This window comes from Saccostrea echinata, unplaced genomic scaffold (genome assembly GCF_033153115.1).
Source record: "Saccostrea echinata isolate AGI-Se365-2 ecotype Australia unplaced genomic scaffold, CSIRO_AGI_Sech_v1 ptg000056l, whole genome shotgun sequence".
Classification (NCBI taxonomy): domain Eukaryota; kingdom Metazoa; phylum Mollusca; class Bivalvia; order Ostreida; family Ostreidae; genus Saccostrea; species Saccostrea echinata.
In genome coordinates this window covers 1,369,059-1,393,989 of record NW_026889805.1, presented here as the reverse complement: position 1 = coordinate 1,393,989, position 24,931 = coordinate 1,369,059, and the positions used below count along the sequence as shown (strand labels likewise).

The 24,931-nt window shown below is 32.6% G+C and overlaps 1 protein-coding gene and 1 pseudogene across 1 annotated transcript; one reads left to right on the top strand and one right to left on the bottom strand.

Moving 5' to 3' along the window:
• The window catches only part of LOC133173495 (hemicentin-1-like), a 60,192-nt pseudogene that overhangs the window by 16,181 nt on the left and 19,080 nt on the right, over positions 1-24,931 (bottom strand).
• LOC133173407 (uncharacterized) lies at positions 16,703-18,804 on the top strand. The gene is made up of 3 exons (XM_061308390.1): positions 16,703-17,012; positions 17,136-17,275; positions 17,409-18,804. Exons 1-3 carry the CDS (start codon positions 16,751-16,753, stop codon positions 18,474-18,476), a joined length of 1,470 nt encoding a protein of 489 aa, XP_061164374.1. The 5' UTR covers positions 16,703-16,750; the 3' UTR covers positions 18,477-18,804.

Below are 24,931 nucleotides of genomic sequence, written 5' to 3'. Positions count from 1 at the left end.
GCCATGTTTACCTTCTTCTCAAGGGGTAAGTTAAATATGCAGGGTATGGGGTAACTCACGGTGTCTTAGAGGGACTTGTACGCTATAGATTCTCCTTAGATTTAAAAATATTTTAATTCTATAATAAAAAAGAAATCGATAAATTTCAAGATAAATTTAATTAATTCTAAATAAATTTAAATAAATTCCACATGCAAAAAAGCAGAAGAACTCGTGGTAACAAAATAATATTGAGCATATTAAAGGAAATAAATGCTATAATTATCAATGACATCCGAGGAAAATATTTGTAAAAGTATTTTTTTTTTTTAGATCCACCTCTCCAAGATTCTGCCATAAATTGTCTCGAATCACTCTTAGGGGAATATCGGTGATTAGCGTTAATAGCACTTGTACTGAGTACAGCTCAAAGTTAAATCGGACGGGATTTATTGGGATGTTAAAGAGTTTCAGGTTTTCTTTGTAATAATTAACACCAATTTAAGGGAGAACTGACCAAATCCTCTTCTTGCATGCCGTTAGTTAGTACATCTGATGCATTACTACCGATTGTCCTGTATGGCGATGCTTTTAGATAAGCAATTAAAGACAGATGAGAGATAACACAATCTTGTTCTAGTTTTACAATTAAATGGATTTTATCTTTTCCAGTTTTTGAAAATGTCATTTTCAACCTTTGTATCCTTGAAGGTTAGAGAGCATCCTCCAAAACTGTAAATGATTTTTTCCCTCTAGACTATAATGTAATGTTTCCTGATCCACTACAACAGACTTCATTTCCACTCAAACCTGTATATGTAAATGATTTGTTTACGGATGTCATGTGTTTTGCTTAAGATAAGAACACGAATAGATGACCTACCCATTTTCTAATGTGCTGAAATGTATTGCGGAAGTTCGGGATTCGGGATTTTTAATTTCATATAAGTTATCTTAGTCTATTCAGAAATAATACCGAAGGTGTCATAAGAACTTGTATTCTAGTTCATATAAACTGATATCATTCTGACTTATTGCTCTTTCTACGTAGAATATTTTCTCGCATTAGATATTTTACAAAAGACGACAGAAAAGGAAATAAGCTACTTACCTAGTATTATCCATAAAATTGATTTATATGTTGACACATAAAGTCACTTTGATACATCTCGTATCGTTTATGATAGGATTAGAAATATTTCTACTTCTCTTTGCCGATAAGGAAGAAAAATGCTGCAACTATAAAGATAAGCTTTTTTTTTCTAAAAAAGAGAAAACTTCCGTGTTCCAGATAATTTTTTGTACTTATACGTATATTTACATAAGATTTGAAGGGATAGGAACTTGTAGTAAATATTAATATTTTAAGTCATAAATTATGGTGGCATATTTCTGCCCCTTGTGTGCAAGTTATTTTTCTATCAAATATGTCGACATGCAAGATAAATATGTTGACATGCAAGATAGTTATGTCAACATGCAACATAACTATGTTGACATGCAAGAAAATTGTAATCAAATAAAAATTATAAAAAATCTTCAAAAATCTCAAATATTGCCCACATGTGACATCTAACATGCTAGATGCTACTTATTTATGTCAACATGCATTTTATTTATGTTAACATGCGAGATAAATATGTTGATATGCAACTTATTTATGTCGACATGCAACTTATTTATGTCGACATGCATCTTGGTTATGTTGACATGCGAGATAAGTATGTTGACATGCAACATATTTATGTCGACATGCAACTTATTTATGTTTACATGCATTTTTCAGATACAGTTCTTCTATGACCTTAACTATAGACCTTGAAACATAGTTCAAGGTCACTGCACACCCTTTAAAAGAGACCTCGGACGATCAGATGGACGGACGAACACATTTTAAATTACTATAGGTCGCCCGCAGAGAGGGGCCCTAAAAACGTTTTATAATCTACGGTCACGTTTCTAAATCGCCAGGACATTTTATCTAAGGAAATTCAATCTATACTTTGTTGTCCACCTCATATTATAGAAAATCATTTAAACTGCAACATTTGCTTGAATTAATTTTCGATCACTAAAATCAATTTCAATTTTACCGACAAAAAACAAACAAACAAACAGAATCGTGCCTCATTGCACCTGTCTTTGGTAGTAACGAATCTGCACGCTCGGACAAATGTTCAAATTGTGTATCACATAATTTCTTTTGCATTTAAATTTGATCATTTAATTCAAAATCTTATCATTTTGAAAATCGATAAAATTTAAAAAAGTATATATCCAAAATAAATCATAAATCGATCATATTCACTGTAAACTTTTTCGCCATTCCTGTGTCTTAAGACATTTACATCGATTTGTGATTTCATTTTTGGATATTTACTTTTTTTAAAAATTATATATCTATATCTGTTACTCAACATAACTAAGTTGCATGTCAACATATTTATCTCGCATGTCAACATAACTAAGTTGCATGTTGACGTAAACAAATTGCATGTTGACATAACTAAGTTGCATGTTGACATAAATAAGTTGCATGTTGACATATATAAGTAGCATGTTAACATATCTAAGTTGCTTGTTGACATAAATAACTTGCATGCCAACATATTTATTTCGCATGTCAACATAAATAACTTGCATGTCGACATAAATAAGTAGCATCTACCATATTGGAAGTCACATGTGGGCAATTTTTGAGATATCTTAAAGATTTTTTATAATTCTTATTTGATTGCAATTTTCTTGCATGTCAACATAGTTATGTTGCATGTTGGCATAACTATCTTGCATGTCAACATATTTATCTTGCATGTCGACATATTTGACAGAAAAATAATTTGCACACAAGGGGCAGAAATATGCCACCATAATAAATTGAACCTAATAAAACGTTTAGTCATATTTGAAAGCATAGGACTGTATGAGTTTTTTCTATTGTATATCTCCATAAAAATCATATTCCGTTATATCTAATACTTCCTCAAGGACACACCACAAAGTGACTGTAGATTAGGATAAGATTGAACATATACTCTTTTGTATTCATATGAAGTAGAATTTATTCAAAAATTCTACACATTTGTTTCATTTTTGGATATCTCATCAGATAATGAATGATAAACGTAATGACTTCAATTTTTTTATAGTCAACTTCCATTATTTATAAGCACTGTAGCAATATACCATTGTCATCTACATGTCTCTGAGTTGATTCGATATGTAAGAGCATGTTCTGCGTAAGAACAATTTCTTAAACGAGGCAAGCTATTGACATATCAGGAGATACAAGGATATCAAGAGTCTCTTCTAAAGTCAACATTTCGCAAACTCTATGGTCGATATAATACCCATGTTAGCAAATACAATCAGTCGTTAAGTCGAACATACAAAATGTTGCATTGCGAGTTCCATTTTAATTGAAGATGCAGCTGTCTATGATAATTTAATTTATCGTAAGAAATAGTTGTATAACGCGTAAAAAAGTCGTACGTGTTGATGTTATAGACCAGTTTTTTTTGTAATTTCAAAAATTTCTTAAGAGTTTTTAAGAATCCCCATCTCATTAAAACCACTTCTAGAATATGCTGTAGTACCGTTCTTCTGAAGTTTCTCCATTACAGCAGTTAATATTTTTGTAAAGAATAAAGAAAGAGATCAGGAAGAGCATTTGCTGGAACCTGTTTTGTAGTGTCAGACTGCTCCTCGGAATTCATGTTCTAGAGAAGTTTTGCTTCAACCGGAAGTTTTGCTCTAGAGTGAGACTTCTCCATTGGGGATGAATGACTTTAGAGCAGGAGAACCCCTGAGGAAGTATCACTCCAGAGTCCCATTTCTCTTTGGGAAGACTTACTCTACTACTAGTTGTAGAGTTAGGCGTTCCCCTATAGAAGGTCTTCCTCCTTTATTTCATCTTGCTTTTACTATCACTATAATTACTCTATAGAGATTATTTAGTTACTAAACTTTTACAGTGGTGCATTAATTGCCCTTCCTTTCACTAAAAGTGGAGAAATTAATTTGGGTCTGACTGTCTGTTTGTCCGTCCGTCCGGCCAGCTGTATTTCTGTCTATGTGTAACACTTTAGTTTTCGGACGATATCTTAAAAACCTTTGAACTCTTGCAATGATATTTTCTATCATTAATTCTTGTGACTTACATAAGTACATCATACTCATATATATACTATAATATGAAATGAAAATTAATGAGACACCTTGTGCACTACTTTCGTGTGAATAACTATATTACTTAAAAAATAAAATTTATATCTACCTTTTCATCTCCAGTAAGTTGACAATTTTAGAATTTACCTTGATGGGGGAGGGGGTGTTTCACTCTATGCGAGACTTCAACAGGGAAACAGGGCTATAGTATGGGTATTCTCCACGGAGATAGTATCACCCTTCCAACTTTGGTAGACTTTCTCTCTTTTAAAACTTGGGGGGGGGGGGGGGGAGGAAGTATGGCTCTGGAGGGGAAGTATGCTTCTAGAGTTTGACATCCCCTTAGGAGAGAAGGCTCACTCAAAAAAAGTTCAAAACTATAAATAAAAGCAAGTCGATTCGGTGATTTGTTTATTAATTTACCGATGAGTTTTCTACTACGATCTGCTTTGTTGACAGTACAGTGTCTAAATCTTAATTTAAATATCCTGTAATAGAATTGTTTCAAAATAATGAAAAAGTAGAAGAAAAATAACAGCGATCGATCTCATAAGAACTTCAAATAATAGAATTGTGTGAACAGAGCATAAACACGGACCCCAGGAAAATCCAGAGGTGGGATCAGGTGCCTAATGTTGACCTGTCACACCCGCCGTGAGTCCTATGTACTGTTCAAATGGATGGAACATTCAGTAGTCAAATTTAGAAGAAAAACAAAGGCCTAACAATTGGTATGAAACAGGTCAGCCAAAATACGACCAAGTGATAGGTTACATTTGCTAATAAGGTCAATATAACGACCAAAGAATTTACGAAATGCTGACTTATTGAGGTTGTTGAAATCCCTGTAACATCAACTTATATGTAAGTAGCCTGCGTCGGCTTAAAAATTGATTGTACCAAATGCTGGTGATAGCGGAATATTACTACATAAATAAGGAAGTTGACGATGGAAATGCTGAAGTCATTACATCATTATACAATTTAGTTGTTAGTTGGCTTTTGTCGTCTAGAGTCAGTAAAACATCTAAGTATGAAATAAACGTGACAGACTCTGTGATGTCTTTCATTTCAAGTTCACTGGGATATATCGAGTTGAATTTTTAAAAAAAAAATTCTACCAAACTCCATTTCTCAAGATGACAGTACCCACTTGATCTTCCCCAAAGCATGTTTTCCGAGTTTGTCTAGTTTGGTCGAGAGCATTTCAAGCATTTTTTTAATTATTATTTTTAGATGAGTTTTTATTTCCTTAAGACAAACCTCTGTAACCTCTTAACTTTGTTTCCGAGGAACACAATTCAGCTTACATTACTTCTTGTCTCTTTTGCTTTGCAAGAAAATCAAACTAGTTGTTCTTGATTCTTTCTATGACCAGCTTATAGTCATCACTGTTCATTTTCCCCATTTGAGGCAGCAAAGACTTTTTCCCCAGTTATTTCTAATATTTGAATAAGAGACGTTTTCCATGAAATATATGGAGATAACGAACAGTATTTAAGCTCAAAAGTCCATTTAACGAGGTTCGCTCCTGAGCTTTTGATCAGATTTATATCTTTACCTATATTTTAAAAATTCTGCATAAAGTTTTAATTCTTACAATAAATTTGGATTCTACAATACCAATTAAACTATATTTAGTTAAAACTCCGTGATTGAATTCCATACAAAAAGCAATAAGTGAGGAACTATTTTTGGGGCGGAAGGTTTTCTAGAAGAAAACGATCATTTTTTCTCTTTCGAAGTGTTTAAAGTATGTTAAGTTTGGGTTCCTATTTTTCCATGCAGCCTGCACACAAAGTTATTTTGTACAGTGAACTGTTTTGTATTTGTCCTAAATTGTATATCAAATAAACTGTCATGGATTCTATCATCATATTTCAGAAATATAGCAAATATATTGTGAAAATCAAGAAAAAAAATATCCCTATTTTAAGCTTCAAATTAGCACTATTTTAGTAATATCTAAAAATTAACATCACAGACCCCCACTTTTTATTTTCTTTTCTGAATATATAAGATACTTTTAACCATTCTTCTTAAATTCAGTAAAATGTCATTACTTTCAAATTATTTTTTTTGCTTGTTAAAATTTTTAATGCCAGAAAAATGAATTTTTTTGAGTGCAAAAAGGTCAAATAATTGAACATGCGGAGTAATTTGAAAATTTTTTCGTTGTCACCAATTTTAATGTGTCTATTCGTGATGAAATAAGGCTGTGTTTGTTCCCATAATTTATTTGAATAAAAAATATTGGTGGAAAAACTTTAAAAATTGATTTATGTGTAAGACGTATTTACAGTGCAAAAAGGTCAAACTAAATGCTCTGTAGCGCCAAAAGAAGCGCATTGACCCCCAATTTTTGTTTTGATTTTTAATTAAGCTATGTGTATAAATTCTTAAAATATACTTGATAAAAAATTCTCATTACTTTTGGTGGCAGGATCCAACCTCCTTAAACAATATTAATCAGGTGCAGAGCAAACACGGACCTCAACAACATCAGAAGTGTATCATTGAGACATTGAGACATCTGAGACATTGTGTCGACCATAGAACTTAAGAAATGATGACTTTAAAAGAGACTGTAGATATTTTTGTTTCATCAACTTGTTTGTCAATAACTTACCTCGTTTTCGAAATAGATCAGAGTTATTTGTTTTGATAAAATTGGGCATCTGTTCTGTAAGATGAAATATGAAGATAACAACAGTAACTTAGATCAAAAGGCCATCGAAACAATTTAATACAATTTGGGAGCAGAGCAAACGTGGACTTCTAAAATCACCAGACGTGAAGTTTTTCTAAAAAAAATCAGCTTTTGCTTCCAAATTTTAAGTGTGAAACTGAATGACTCTTACGGATAAAAATGATAATTCCCTTTTGACTTTTCTTTCAATCTTTGCAATTGTTTTGTCTTTCTTTGTTTCAATTATGTGCGTCGGTATCACAAACCTACAGCGTGTATAAACACATTTTTACATCTCTATAAACCCAGACCCTATTTTCAAAGAATATGGAGTTTATATTTTCTCCAATATATGCTATTTCCTTACAAATAACATCAATATGTCGTTCTGTACAATAAATTTGTACTTCTGTCTCAAGGTTTAAAATGTTACCTTCTTTTTTCATGAAACCATGCATGTTTCATTTTACTTCTTACTGATATGTCTACTCCATTGATATTAGCCGTTAATGGCCAATTATGAACACTAATCTATATATATATATATATATATATATATATATATATATATATATATATATATATATATATATATATATATATATATATATATATATATATATATATATATATATATATATACATATATACATATAAATTTGATGACTTCAGCTTTTCTATCGTCAATTGCCCCTATTTATGTAGAAATTTTCATATATCACATGCATATTGTGTTTATATCTCCCTCTGGTTCGGTACGAAAAAGCACTTTCTAATTACAATCAATTTTTAAATTGAAGCAGGCTACTGACATATAAGTTGTTGTTACAGGTCTAGAAATATCTTTTTTCGAAAATTCTTTGGTGGATATAATGAACTTATTTTCAATTACAACCTTTCATTTGGTTATATTTTGACTGACTTGATTCTTACTATTTATAGACCACTGTTTTCAAAAAAATTTTGACTAAGGACTAATCCTTTAACCTGATCAAAAAAGATGGGCCATGGCCGGTGTGACCGCTCGATATTACCTTACATTTAACTAATTGTCATTTTAAAAGTGTAATTGCTAAATAGGAATTACTGGGAAAAAATTGTTCCCTTATAATATTTATGATAATGAGAAACAAAGGTCATTCCGTCAGTAAACTTCCTTATATAAAAAATAATAACTGAACCAGCCTTATCAGAGTTTCATTAATACTGCTATATATGGCGGGAAAAAAACATCCTTTTTTTTTTTTTACAAACTTCAATGTTTACGTTTTCTTGTGCCAAAAACCGTTACATAATAATTTTAAATATGAACCTTATGTCAGTAACTTTAAAAAAATGAATCTTAGCGATAAGAATCAATAATTTTGTATGTTACCTTGCAGAATGTATCTCTACCTTCTACTCACCCCACAGAAGTATAGATCCTTCTAAATCTAAGACATTGAAAAATATCATTCTCTCCGAATCAATAAATCAATTGATAGATTGTTTTGCAAGTCATTAGAGACCAACTTATAATAACATTTTAAAAGACCGCAACACTTCATATGTCAAAAATATTAAGACTATTCATGTTTGGCAGTTAAAAATACGTACAATAAATTAAAAATTGCAAATGTCTAATGATACATTTTTCATCTCCTCTCTATTCGCAGTTCTTTCAAGTTCTGTAAAGATGTATTCAGTGGTATTAAAATCTAGCCAAAATGAAAATCAACAAACAATATTCATGCTTAGAGATAATGAAAAAAATAATTGAAGTACTTGTTATTTACATCCACTGGAGATTTTTTTTTCTCATAAAACCCACTTCTATATCATCAATCAGTAAAACGCCAATTAGAACCGTTTTTAAGCCTGTGTATATTTCTTAGTCAGTGTACTTTTCAATGAATGAAACAAAAAAATGACGTACAAAGCTTTGATGCAATATTACAATGGAAAGGTTTAGTTACACGTACATACATAATTATGAAAATTTTCGCTAAAAGTCAACAAAGTAGATTCATGACAGAGCGTTTATGTATTATTTCTCATGAAAATAGAAAACGTTTAAGTAAATTTTAAAATACCAAATGCTCAGACCCAGAGATGCCACGTACAATGAATTATCTTTAATCATTTATTTTTCATTAAATCATTATGAATAAAATAATGTTTGAACTTCATGGTAATGCATCAAAACTGCTTTGTATATTTTGTATCTCCTCAATTTTCAAAGAAGTTTTAAAAGTTGGAACAGCCAAAAAAATTAATTGACATTCACAAAAATTAAAATAAGATTAAACAACTATAACCCCCACCCACCCACCCCACCCCCGCTAAAGAAATAAAACGTTTTATCAAGCTCAAATTCCTCAGATCGCTGGTGGTATTCCCGGCAGAAAAAAATCAGTACGATGATATGGAATGGCTCTTTCTTATACCAAACAAAGAGGGACCAAGAAAAAAATATAAAAGGAAATTAACCTTTTACAACTCAAATAAAAAATACAATAAATTGCCTTTCTATCGTCATGAAATGTAGAGAGACTAAACACCCGAACAACATGCATACAGAAACAATTTCACTCTTTATATGTGTTTATTATAAAATGTACAAATAGTATATAAATATTAAATATTTATGACTTTAATTCTTATTAGAGAAGAAATGGAACCCTCCCTCTGGATCCACCAATGAATTGTTTAAAGTTCACGAACCTTGAAGAATCATCATTAATTAGCAAGTTGAGATGTTTTCTGGTTTTAAGGGAGCCGACTGGGGTTTTATTGTGTGAAAACTACTATAGAGAAACTCTTTAATTTTATACCATATATACCTTACATTGACTTCAGTATACATGCCAAGTTAAGTGAAAATCTACCGTCTGGTTTTTTAAGGGACCATCTCAAAATACAGGTACATTTACTATAGGATTATACAGGAAAATACCATTTTTTCGCACTTCGGAGCAAATTATACAAATACTACTATAGACTTTTTGCTTAAATTTTATAATTTGATGGGTAATAATATATTGTACATTTTAGGCAAGAAACACAAAATTCTACCGTCTGGTTTCCAGAGGGGGCATCTCAAAATGTCAAAATTCCTGATATTTTCCGGTTTTGATGGAGTACAACAAAACATGACAGATTCCACAGATTAACAAAAAAAAAAAAAAAAATAAAAAAAAAAAAATAAATAAAAAAAAAAAAAAAAAAAAAATAATAATAATAATAACAATGATTGCTACATTCTCAATTTCCTATATTTTTAAATTTCAAGAGCTTAATTTTTATACTTTTTTTTTGCCATAATTAATGACCCCGTTAAAGAACGGCTATTCATAACGTCAAAAACACGCTATTACGACGTCTATCTACCCATCATTTGAAAAATCGTTAAAAAAAATCAGTTATTTAAAAACGTAATTAGATTTTTTAACCTCAGATTTCCTAAATTTGTTATTTTTTATAAATTATGTAAAAATAGTTGCTTTAAAAGAGTAAATACGCTTTATTTTACTATGCTGCGCGAAGTATTGCGCAATGAAAACCCCAGTCCACTTGAAATCAGAAATAAAATACTCTATCGATTACTTTACCTGTTTTTGCTGTAGTGTAAAAAGCCTATTACACGTTCTACACTTGAAGCAAGACATCGGGATTTGACGTCATGATGTCGGAGAACAAAACAATTAATGACGTCACCCGTACGTCGTCGCATGAGGTGTAACAAAACCTCTCTAATATTTAACGTACGTTTGTTTGTTGTTTGTCCTGTTATATTGATTAACTAGTTTTAACTCAGACAGATGTAGATTTTAAGATATGTAACATTTTAAGCTGTAAATTAAAATGCTATGGTATATAAAATAAGAATTTATGAAATCACAACTTATTGCACACACGAAGGAAATAACCTATATGAATGACGGACATCTACTAACTTAGGTGTTTATATTTTTGTATTCAATCAAACAGGAAGTTGATATTGTATTTTTACTAAGGTGATGTATTTACGATCTGCATGAAAAACATGTTTAAACGGGAACGACGAAAACCACGCTTTTAGGAGATGTTTGAAGAACAGTAACATTACTCTCATGCGTAATTTAAACTACAACTTTATTAAATAAACGGAGAGAAGAGGGGATTTTAGTGAGTTTATTCTGTTGAATAAACAGCATAAACTTACATGTTGCCTAAAAACAAGTTTTATGGACAGTTATCTCATAGACTGATTCATATCAACAAGCAAGCAAGGCTGGTTTTACTGAACAAAGCATACTGCTTTGCCCTTTATTCTGTGAAAGAAGAAAATACCTCAGTTTTGGATATTTTTTGTCGATATGTTTTCTTCTTGGGTTTTTAGAGTACCGCTCTTTGTCAACGATGAAGAAACCAAACAGAATAGTCAAATGAAAAAAAAATGAAGATATCGAACAATGAGCAACTCTATTAATTGATTATAAAATGCTAATCATGAACATGGAAAACACAAACCTTTGGAAACACCAGAGGATTGATCAGGTGCCTAGAAGGAGAAAGCATTCTCTCGTCCACCGGAAACTCCCCTCAGGCACCTTGATCAAATAAAAACGGAGTAATCCGAAGTCAAAATGGTATTAAAGCAATGATCAAACAAATGATGGGGGAAATTTTAGTCATAATACGACCAACGATAGTTTGTAGTAGCAAAAAAAAAACATAATTCATACAAGGTTAGTTCGGGTATTACTGACCTACTCTTAGCACTTTATCCTTGTCATTCATCAGGGATTATAAGTCAACTTCCCTTACTTATGTAGCAATGTACCCTTATCACATGCATAGGGGGTTTATGTCTCTCAGTTCATTCGATACACAAAAGCATGCTCTACGTATTAACGATTTCTAAAACGAAGCAAGCTGTTGACAAACAAGTTGATGAAACAATGGTATCAACAGTCTCGTTTTCCCGAGTTTAACGGTCGATACAATGACCTTGTCAGCACATACAACCTATCATTGAGTCAAATGCTGACTGACGTTTTTCATACTAATTATTAGGCCATTATTTATACACTGAACTGTCTACGGATTTCTCCGTTATTATCCGATCATGACAAGGAGCACACGGCGGGTGTGACCGGCCGGCAGGAGATGCTCACTCCTCCATGACACCTGATCCCACCTCTTTATTTTGATGTCCATGTTTGCTCTGCTTCAAATTTGTATTGTTTCATTGGACTTTTGAGATTGAATACTGTTCGTTATCTTCACATTTCATGCTGCTTATAAAGCCTGTGTTGTAAAATACTTTCTCTACATTCAGTAATTCCTGCAATTTGGTTTTAGTAGGGATTTTAAATACTAACTTAGGATATTAAAAAATTCCATGTTCATCCAGGAAATGAAGGTCAGATACAGCATCCCAAACATGACAGTTAGTGTCATCAATAGATACAACTTATCATTGCTAAAAGGTAAATAAACCTAGGACTTCCATTTTTGTTCAAAAAGCAGCAGACTACGATGTCAAAAAGCCTAGACCTTAATTTTTGGTGGCAAAAAATTAAACGTTTTGATGCTAATAATTTTGGTAATATTTTGTGATTTCAAATTTTCTTAATGTTCCTTGGGGATTTTAAATATCCACATCTGATTTACACCACTTCTCGAATATATTATTGTGCAGTATTTCTGAAGTTTTGCCTTCATTGCTGTTATAATTTTTGTTTAGCGTCCCTTCGACAATTTTTCACTCATATTGAGACGTAGATTGCTGCACATCAAGACTTGTACTGGGCACTTATGGCTTTTCAGGAGCGAGGGATATTTTTCGAGCCAAAACGTAGTGCAACAAAGAATCTCGGTTTATACGATTTCATCCGAAGGACTGGCCTCCTCGCCCCCCCCCCCCTCCCCAGTGGGATTCCAACCCGCGACATAAAGATCAGCTCCTTATTCGTCGACTCTAATGCAAACGCTCTACCACTGCGCAACGAAAAGCGACAAAATAGGCTTGGTAGAACATTTACTAGAACCCACTATGTATCTTTTTTGTAAGGATGTTCATATGCCTAATTTAATAATGAAGTGTAGGTACGGTAATTCAGAATCAATTTGATTGTTGGGAACATTCCTCCTTAGAAAGGAAACTATGAGTATAATTTGGACTACCAGATGCAGAATTAAATCTAAGTTTATATGCGATAATTTACTTGGATGTTATTATTTTTCAATAGCGCTGAATTAAAATGACATTCATTTGGTCTGTGTTTGGTATTGTAACCGTAAAACAGGAAAACATGTGGAATTAAAGCTACAATACAGTACTAAAACCGTCATACAGAAAGACAAATTTAAAATAGAGTTTAAAATTGCAGAAGACACACATGTACAAACAAATAAACAAACAAACAACACAGATCACGGAACTTAACTTGTATGGCAAGTTATGCATTAACATCCCTTGCAATTCCAATAAGCTATCATAATCATGAACTTTTAAAATTGTTTTACAAATTTTCTAATAGTAAGGTCCATAAAAACTGTTGCTGCTCATCTAAATGGCAATATAAGGAGGTTATAACTGAAGTAATTTTTAGACTATTCGAAGATTTCAAGTTGTACCTGAGTTTCTTTATACTAATTAAATTTGAAAAAGATACAGGAGTTAGGTCTTGAATGATTTTAAAACATTTAAGAATCATATTACATAATCTCCTGTTTACCGGTCACACCTGCCGTGTTCAAATGCTCCTAGCTATGATCGGGTAAAACATAGAGACAAATCATTGTGAACATAATGGTGCAATAGTTTGTATAAAAGACTTCAGCCAACATTCGACTTAAATATAGATTGCGATTCCTAACAAAGTCATTGCATCTAACCATAGAATTCGAGAAATGTTTAAAAGAGATTGTTGATAACCGTGTATCATCAAATATTTGTTATTAGCTTGTCTTGTTTTGGAAATCTCCCACAAAAAATACAAATCATGAAAAACTTCAGTCAGCATTTGACTCAATGATAAATTGTATTTGCTGCCAAGGTCATTGTATCGACCATAGAACTTACGAAATGATGACTTTAAACGAGACTGCTGATATTCTTGTTTCATCAACTTGTTTGTCAATAATTTACCTCGTTTTAGAAATTGTACATACGTAGAGCATGCTCTTGCATATCGAATCAACTGAGAGGTATAAACCCCGTAAGCAGGTGATGAAGGTATATTACTGCATAAGTAATGGAAGTTGACGATTGAAAAGTTAAAGTCATCACGTTTATTATAAAGCTTGGTTGTTAGATGATCATTAACGTCTTTTTCAAGTAAAATATCCAAATATGAAACAGATGCGTCAGACTCTGTGGTATCTTTTATCTCAAGCTCACCAGGATATATCGTTTGACATAAGAATGGAAATAGCCATTGTTAATTGACAATACGTCGTCGATATCTAAATGTCGAGTTGAAGGCCACAGCAAGTGTTTTCTTCTGATTACGTATAAGATTTTGAACAAATTCTGCTTCATATGAATACAAAAAAGGTCTGCTAATAACGGGGCCAATTGGTACCCATGGGAATTCCAATAGATTGTTGGAAAACTTCGTCTCCAAAAACCATATAAATATTGTCAATCAGAAACTCAAGCATCTTTTTAATGTCAACCTCAGAGTACTTATGTGAACAATCAGAATGTTTTTTTAACAAAATAATTTTGCAAATGAGCAATGACAAGGTAAGTAAATTAACGAGTTCCATTTTTATTGAAAAAGCAGCTGTCAATGATATCAAAAAGCCTGGATTTTAATTTATCGTGGGGAATGGTTGTGTATAAAGTTGAAAAGTCGTAAGATATTAAACTGTTGATTTTGGTAAAATCTTGTGATTTCAAATTTTCCAAAAGTTCCTTGAAATTTTTAAGTATCTACGTCTGATTTACACCACTTGTCGAAGATATTGTTGCACAGTACTCTTAACGTTTCCCCTTCCGTCTTATTAATATCTTAGTGAGGAGTAAAGAAAGAGGCTTGGTTGAACATTTACTGGAACCCGCTCTGTATCTTTGTTTTTAAGGATTTTTATAAAGTTTCGAAATCCAATATATATATGGTAATTCTAATTCATTTTGGTTGTTTGGAATATTAGAAATATTCAAAACTGATATATGATTTTGAAGAATTTCTTCCTTAGAAAGAGTTACGATTTCTTGTTCAAAATAACATTTCGAAAAGTATGTGGTTGTTAAAATGACTTTATTTACAAATACAACCTTTCATTGGTTCAGATTTAACTGGAAAGTTTCCGTTTCCTAAAAATTGGTAGGCCATTGCTTTTATTTGAATGTGCGCTACTCCATTTACCAGATCAATATAAGAAGCTCAAGGCAAATTTGATCGTATGACAGAGGATGTTTACTCTTTTTAAAGGACTTATCGCATGTTTCTAAATTATTTGAAATTAAAAGCGTAAAACGTTCCTTATGACCACAGTTTATAAATTTTGTGTTTTTACTGCGGATAATCCGGGGTAATTAACCAATTATTGACTTAAATGAAAACCCCTGAATTAAAAATCTAAATTAATAAGATAGCGATCACGTGACCCTGTGAGTCAAAGACGACAATGGCTGGTCAGCTCTCCACGTTAATCTTACTAAAATATACGTGATACTCTCTGAATTTTCTGCATTTTGGACGACCAAATCACTGATCTTTGAAAATCAAACCTTATATTTTAGAATTGACAGCAAGAAAAAATCTGAAAAATCTGTTAACATTGTAAAAATAGCAGCGACGATAGCGAGGGAGACGCAGCGAAGACGAAGAAACTCGCCATCACAATACAATTTGATTTGTCATCTTACCACATGTATTAACTTACTTGATTCACAAATTTAATATTATATAACTTTGTTATTCTTCGTTTTTAACATAATATTAATTTATGCAAGTATGCCTTGATATGTTTTGGAAAGGATGGCGGTCTTGAAAAATATTTTCCGATCACGAAACATTGCCGTAATCAGACCTACAGATACTAAATATTTGGAATAAAAAACGAAAATATCTCAAAAGTCTTATACCTTAGAACTAGTCAATGTTTCTACAGTAATTAAAAAGCACATTGAAAATTAATTTTTTCAGCAGTTTTTGTAATTAGGCTGCAATTGTCGTTGATAACTCCGTAAATAGTGTGCAAATTCTCATCTCGCTATCACTGAATTGTCGCCTATGACGTCAGAGCAGTATCTCGCCGAAATCCGGCCGAAATATGCATATTTCCGTATTTGAATTTCAACTCTTAATATCTCTTAAAATATGCTATTAACAACGTTTATTGTATTCAGTATTTTAATAAACAAGGTTGTAGATAATGTTTTTCATAAAATTTAGATTTTTGAAAAATCATGCGATAAATCATTTAAGGATCTGGCCCCAATCATGATATTTCCAAAGTTCAGTGGTTTTGCCTTGTTTATAATCAATATTTTTACTGGATTTACAAGCTTGATCATTGTTCGTTATTTTCAACTTTTACACGAGAATACTTATTTTCCACGATTCTTACATATTTTGAAATGATTGGATTTTTGTTGTACATAGCTGTTTACATAATGGTATTTTTCTTTTGGATGGATGTTTCAGTGCACAGCTAAAACCGGATCTGGATGTGTGGTCCTATAGGTGTAATATGCACAAATGTGTACGACGGTTATTTATATGTTCATATTTGAAGATGATGATTGTGATCAGTTTTCAAGTAAAAGTAAAGTGCCTTTATAAAATAAACAGTCTTGCTAGGCTGCACACAGAAAATTTGTTTTCTTAATAATGCACGGTTTTTCCATTATTTGAAAAAGACCACGTGACACAATCACTGCAAATACCTAACATTCGGGGTTTAGCTTTTCAGCTAGAAGGAAGAAAATAAAACATGGCAAGATTTTTCATATATTTTGTTCTCACTGGAATTATTGGGCTAAAGTTAGTGTCTGGAGATTGCAATCGGAACTACGGACCAGTTGGTACTCCTGAATGTGTGCTTTTATATCCATATTATTCAAAGTACCAATGGGCGACGTGCTTAACAAATAAATACATACAGACAGTATCAAAAGGAAACGCCATCTGTCGAGACCACACTGCAACGTACTGCTACTACCAATGCATGATGGAATTATATGAAATTGCTGAAGGTAAGCAAAGGCTGCTTCCATTTCATATACGAACCAGAAGTACTAGTGCCATATCAAATAGATTTAGGATGTTTTTCTTGCATCTTGTTGATTGAAATATTCCCTTCATTTTACAATTTACAGGACATGTATGTAACGATTGTGCTTGTGGAGTTGATGCCCCACAACAAACACAAACTCCACCGACGAACCAAACTCAGCTTCCAAACCATTGCTACAGTCCTTCGGGTGGAGATTGCAGTTGGTATTCTGACTGTTTGGAGGTTATTAGTTCTATTTTAACGCTATTATCTAGTAATTTATTGTTTTATTGAAAAAAATGTATATTGTTTTGTTATAATAGGCTTGGTTAATTGCCTCAATTTTGAGATACCTTCTTTTTTTATTTTACAATAGAGACGATTCCCATGTCAAGAAATGCAACAAACATCATACGCAATAAACTATGGTCTTAAATTCTGCAACTTGTACGAAGAACATTACCAGAGCTTTTCGACTGAAGGTCAGCAGTGGATTGATGCCGTTAGAGGGTGTCTCCAGGTCGCACTGGTTCCGCTTCTTCGTCCCTTTTTAACAATCACTTGCGGTGAAATAAAAGAAAAAGCATTCAATTCTCATTTAGGTTGTTATACAAACCCAATTAAAAATGCACCATCGTTTTGCGACTTATCCTTCATGGATAAATGGAGAATATTTTATACAGTAATACCGGGACTGATGTCCAATTGTTATCGAACCAGACATCTCTGTAAAGACATATTTTTATCAGCTAAACAGTTATTGAATGTACGTAATGCATGTAAAGACCGCGAAACAATTTTGTCGGAAGAAAGAAAAATTCAACAAATTCAGATCAGGTATATCGGTCTTAATAGACAAACAAGGTCCCGGCGGTCTTTGCAATCGACAGATGATTTTTCAGCTGGGGCAGACCTTGTTAAAGCGATTGCAAACAAAATGGGATGGCATATAAAAGGAGTGAAATGGGTTGCATACTTTCAAAACAACTTAACAGCAGACGAATCCATGCAGTATTCGAGGAGGTACTATTTAAATATCTTACTTGCACCCAGCAAATTATACAATTTAAATGATAGAAGGAATACTTCCGCGTATATAAATATAACAAGCGTTGTTGAAGAGACAACGCACGCATTCCGTAATGGCAATCTACGATCAGATATGATTACAGATATTTCACTAGTAAAATTCGCGGTATGCGCCGACTACAACTGCTCTAACACAACTATCGAAATCGAACCGTCTGCTGGTCAAAAAGATATAGACGAAGGGGTTTGGTCGTTAACAAACAGAATTTTTACAGCAATTGGGTCCTCTCTGCTTCTGATAATAGTTGCTTTTGTAATTATATGCATGAAGAGGCGCAATTCAAGCAAAAATTGTTTGAAAGTTATCATTTCGAAACAAAGAGATACTCAAACATTAGTTAATAATATGAATTAGAAAATGTATACATTAAGGTTATGCTAATGGAAATATACTTCTAGATATTTTGTATATTTCTTAAAAGTACATGTTTGATTATGATTTGTTTCAAATGAAATGTTACATTGTAAATATATTGAACAACTCCTAAGCAGGGAACATAAATTGTTAAAACTATATAATCAGTAATTCAATTTTACTAATCATAGTGTGAAATACTAATTTCTATATTCTTACTAACATTCTTTTTCAAAATATTCATGATAATACGTAATACTTGCATTTGTAGAATTCTTAAATATAAATGTATATATTTTCTTTCAAATTAAACTGTTCTTACGTCCAATCTTGTTTTGATGAGATAAGGAGAAATGTGGGAAATTCAACTCAAATTTGTTTTAAGGTCAGACGACACCTTCCTCAAATATATGTTTTGTATCTCTTGATATTATATAAAGAAATATTCATAATTGTCATTATCTTGCAATTTCTAAACTGTTTTCAATATGTTTTTTAATAATAGTACACCAAAAATTGTGACAGGCCATTCAGAAGAGAACCAATGTGGATTGTGGAAGAAATATCACCCCCTGGTATCTTGTCCAAATTCCTACTAACGTACCTCTATTTTTTGTGCAGAAACGTGTTTAAGATAGTATGGGATACCTCCACGTTATGACGTATTTCCGTTTGAAGTATTGTTTTGATTTGCATGAGTGCTAATTATCTGGTCAAAATTTGAGTATTCTCTGCTCTAAAAGAGGAAACATTTTTCATCACGATACAACAAGTGGCAAATTCGTTGATATGATTTCCAAAAAACAATTTAATTGCGAATGGTGTTGATCAGACATTAAATAGGCATAAGCAATATTATTACTAACTAGTAGACTAATTGTTCTCGAACAATTAGAGGTCTTTCCACCTTCTTTCAATTTCAAATATTTTTCATATTTTACTCTCTAAAGTTAATTTCTATACAAAAAGAATCCATAAATGGCTTGAAAGATAGAAAAAATGAAAATTTAAAAAATTTTGAAATGATCTTGACCTTTGACCTTGAACAAATATTAAAGGTCAAAGGTCAAGGGTCACATTGCACTCGACCCCATGCTTCTACGACTTTTAGTTTTAAAGTTATAAGGATTAATAATAATCGCAAAGACGTTAAAGGGCGATAACTCATATAAGGGATCATCAGATCCTTTCACACTGAATAGATTGAAGTTGTGTCTAAAGACCCTTAAGACATTAGTGAAGGTTTGGTGTCTGTGCAGTTTACGGTTTCGAAGGAGTAGCGATAACAAGGTTTTTAGTGAAAGGGGCAATAACTTTTAAAGGGATTAATCTTAGGGGACATGTATAAAATCTGTGAAATAGTTTTAAGAGGACATATCAAAGATGTAAAGATATATAGTATAGGTTGAAAGACAAAAGAGATATAAAAAGAGCTTAATTTCTCATGTTTTGCATGACCTTGACCTTTGACCTTGACAAAAATTTTAAGGTCTGAGGTCAAAGATTCTAATGCAGTTGGTTCCATGTCTCTACGACTTATCGTTTTGAAAATTTTTCATTATACGTAAACTTCATAAACTTTCAGGGGCAATAACTCATTGAAGGGATCGACAAATCATTTCGCAATGAATAGATTGAAAGGTCCTCTCAAGTAGTCAAAGACATTGGTGAAGGTTCTGTATCTCTACGGTTTATGGTTTCGAAGGAGTAGCGATAACAAGCTGTTCTTGCGAAAGGGGCAATAACTTTGTAAGAGGTCATAGGTCAAACACGGGGGGTCGTTTTTCGGAATAACTTTTAATATCCAGTGTCATGAACTATAAAGTTTTTCGATAAGTCTTGCGGTTTCAAAAGTCCGGGAAGAAAAATAATAATAATAATAATAAACATAAGCATTTCAAGAGGTCTTTCCACAGAAAGGTGGAAAGACCTAATGAATACGATCCAAGTTATCAGCGCTTAGATATACCCATTGCATTTGTTACTCCTGATTGCTTTCTTGTCACGGGCGTGGAATGGGCGACATGTGTTCATGCTGTTTATTTTACGTGACTTTTGTTCACATTTTTATCACCCTTACTAATGTATTTGGAACCTTTCATTTTTCGGTGTTCTGCAAATTAAAATACCCGAGGAGTTCGCAGTAGCTCTAGTGAGATTTAGCGAGACTACAGCGAGATGAGATGAATTATTCACGGAAGTGTGTCTAGGAACTGACTAACACCTGGAGACATGGTGAACAGAAAAGTTACGTTCCGTTTCAGTTTTTACCACTGTATAATATCAGTAGAAATGTACGTCATGAAATATGGAGATAACGATAAGTGTTCAAGCTCAAAGTCCATTAAAACAATACACATCGGACGCAGAGCAAACACGGACCACCAAAAACATCAGAGGTGGGATCAGGTGCCATGGAGGTGTGAGCATCCCCTGCCGACCGGTCACACCCGCCATGTGTTCCTTGTCATGATCGGGAAATAACTGAAAAATCTGTCGACAATTCAGTGTGTAAATAATAACAACATTAGTCAGCATTTGACCTAATGATAGATAGTACTTGCTGACAACTACACTGTCGACCATAGAACTTACGAAATGATGACTTTAAACGAGACTGTTGATATTCTTGTGTCATCAACTTGTTTGTCAATAACTAACCTCGTTTTAGAAGTTGTTCATACGTAGAGCATGTTTAATCGAATCAATTTGAGAGATATACATCCCATATGCAGGTGACAGGGGTATATTGCTGCATAAGTGAGAGAAATAAGGGAAGTTGACAATTGAAAAGTTAACGACACCATATTTATCATAAAACTTTGTTGTACCATTACCATTAACGTCTTTATCTATTAAAAACACGTCAATGGTAATGGTACAATTGTATCAGACTCTGTGGTATCTTTTATTTCAAGCTCACTGGGATATATATATATATATATATATATATATATATATATATATATATATATATATATATATATATATATATATATATATATATATATATATATATATATATATATATATATATATAAACTTATTAGTGTTTTTTCTTTAAAAAATCAAGACCTGCGTCACTTTTAATTTTGGACTTTCTGTTTAACAGACTAAAGAAATGTATCTTTACGATAGGAACAACTATATGAAGAGGCAATAGTACAAAGTTTAATGTTTTATCACAAATCTATTTTTCTGTTTCTCGATGACAGCTCTTGACACATATTATAAATCCACTATAGATAACATATTGAACAGTATAAAACCTTTAAAAATGGGAGCTAAGGTCTTAGGATGCCTGTTCATTATTATTATTATTCACCTACAGTTAGTGACCGGTTCATGTGATCAAAACTATGGACCAGCAGGTTCTTCTGAATGTGTGCTTTTTGACCAATATTATTCAAAGTACCAACGGGCTACTTGTCCGACAAATGAATCCATTCAGACGGTCTCAAGAAAAACGCTATTAGTCGAGACCACTCTGCAACTTACTGTTATTACCAATGCATGATGGAAAGCTATGAAATTGTTGAAGGTAAGAATAATACGATGGCTATCCCAGAAAAAACGCGAACATTAACAAACTTGCATGCATCATAATCAATATCTTTTGCGTGCTTCATGAAAAAAATTAATAAAATATCTCTATAAATAGCATTTTTCTCTCAGTCAAACTGATTTTATATAATAGCTGTCGGTGCAACACTGACGACGTTCAAAATATAGTTCATGGCGTGTGGAAAATTGCCCGGGAATTGTGTCTTTTCTTTAGCATTTTAAAATTTCGTAAGATCAGCTCAAGGTCAGTTTATGGACCATATAATTTACGAAATGTTGACTTTAAACGAGATTGTTGGTATCCTTGTATGATCAACTTATTTGTTAGTAGCCTGTCTCGTATTCGAAATTTTTCGTACATGGAACATGAACTGTGTGTCCAATCAACTGGGAGTCAGTAAACCCTTTCATTCTATCTTCAGAAGCTTTACAAAATAAACAACAGTAGTTACATAGTAATGTTACACAATGATACGCGCAGTATATGACGTCGTAATTGTGAAGTCAAATGTACTATGACGTCATAGTCAATTGCTCTTTTCGTTCAGGAAAAAGGTTCGGGAAAACTTCAATAAAAATACAGATATACATATGCATACATAATTAAATTGATATATATATTAAATCAGATTGTTAAGCTTCGTTTCAACGTACAAATAATATGTTTTTCTTTTTGACGTCTACAAATATCATTTCCTCCTGTTACTTTATAAAAAGGAAATTTGTCCACACACGTCTAAATGTTCACTAAGTGGTATCTGCCTGTATTCTGGTGTGTTGATATGCTGTTTGTGAATACGAACCCGGGTACGGAGAGTGTTACTGGTCTTACAAATATAATATTCACTACATCCTGGACAGGTTATAATATATAAAACATTTTGTGTGTCACACGACATATTGGCGTTCACTGTAAATCTTCGGCCGTTAAAGTTATAACAAGTTCCTTCAGTTAGATGGTCGCAGGGTCCACATCGAGGATTTTTACATTTAGTCACTGAATAGTTTTCCTCAAAATTAGAGTTACATAGTAGTCTTTTCAGGTTCTTTGGTTGACGTCTACTTGAGATAAATAGTACGTTTCATAAATTGGCTTTGTTGTTTGGTCCTCTTTGAGAATGGTGTTCAGTTGGTTAACAATGGAGTTGATGTTCTGATTCTGAGGATTATGAGTATGTTCAAAGGGAATAATATTCTCGTTATCCTCACTTCCTTTGGTTAAAAGTAATTCTGATCTTTCATGTTCCTTGGCTTAAAGTATTCCATTATCAATAAGTTGGACTGGATATTTCTGTTTTAAAAGATAGGTTTTAAGTTCACATAAACGAATGTCCCTTGTATCTTTTTAACTGATAATGGCGCATATACGTCTGGCGAGGTTATAAGGAATGGATGTTTTGGTATGATGAGGATGACAAGAACCAAAATGTAAGTATTGGTGTGTATCCGTCACTTTGTAATATATATCAGTAATGATCATTGTGTCCTTTTTAATAACGAGAACATCTAGGAATGGTAATTGATTTTCACTGGTATCTATTGTAAATTTGATGTTGACATTTTTAAACTTTTTAAAAAGGGGGAGGAGTTTAAGAACGCAATAGAATCTCAGAATTCTGAATGTATTACCTGCCTTAATCCACAGGATTTATCTTTTCGACCTATTGTTGGAGGTCCGAACTCGTCTACCCAAAGACTGAGCCATTTATTAGATATACATGTATTGCTGAAGCCATTTTGTGAAAAAGTACCAAGTTTCATTAGAGATGATCTTGACTTCCTGAATCATTTACCAGACATCGTAAAGGATAATACTAAATTAGTTACGTTTGATGTTGTTAATTTGTATACTAACACTCCAGCGGAACTTGGAATAGAAGCGAAAAAATTCTGGACAGAAAAATACTCTTACCTTCTTCATGATCGCTTCCCACAGGAATTTTCCTTCAAGGATTGAAATTAGTACTTCAAAATAATACGATTGCCTTTGGTAATAGTCATTTTTTACAAATTAAAGGAACTGCCATGGGAACAAATGTTGCGCCAACATACGCAACATTTACCCTAGGCTACTTAAAATACAAACTTCACCAACAACTCATAACCTTATGGGGAGAAGATATAGCCAACAGTCTTAAATCTAAATGGGAAAGATTCCTAGATGACTGCTTTATTTTATGGGATGAAAGTGTCGAAAAATTAGAAGTCTTCCATAAAATATTAAATGAGTTGAATGCCAAAATCAAATTTACAATAGATACCAGTGAAAATCAATTACCATTCCTAGATGTTCTCGTTATTAAAAAGGACACAATGATCATTACTGATATATATTACAAAGTGATGGATACACACCAATACTTACATTTTGGTTCTTGTCATCCTCATCATACCAAAACATCCATTCATTATAACCTCGCCAGACGTATATACGCCATATATGGCTACGCCGTATATACTTTGTCAGTGAAAAAGATACAAGGGACATTCGTTTATGTGAACTTAAAACCTATCTTTTAAAACAGAAATATCCAGTCCAACTTATTGATAATGGAATACTTAAAGCCAAGGAACATGAAAGATCAGAATTACTTTTAACCAAAGGAAGTGAGGATAACGAGAATATTATTCCCTTTGAACATACTCATAATCCTCAGAATCAGAACATCAACTCCATTGTTAACCAACTGAACACCATTCTCAAAGAGGACCAAACAACAAAGCCAATTTATGAAAACGTACTATTTATCTCAAGTAGACGTCAACCAAAGAACCTGAAAAGACTACTATGTAACTCTGATTTTGAAGAATTTTTTTTTCTTTTATTAAAACATGGTACATAAATAATTCAATGTACAGAAAATCATAATACATACATTGCATAGAAATTT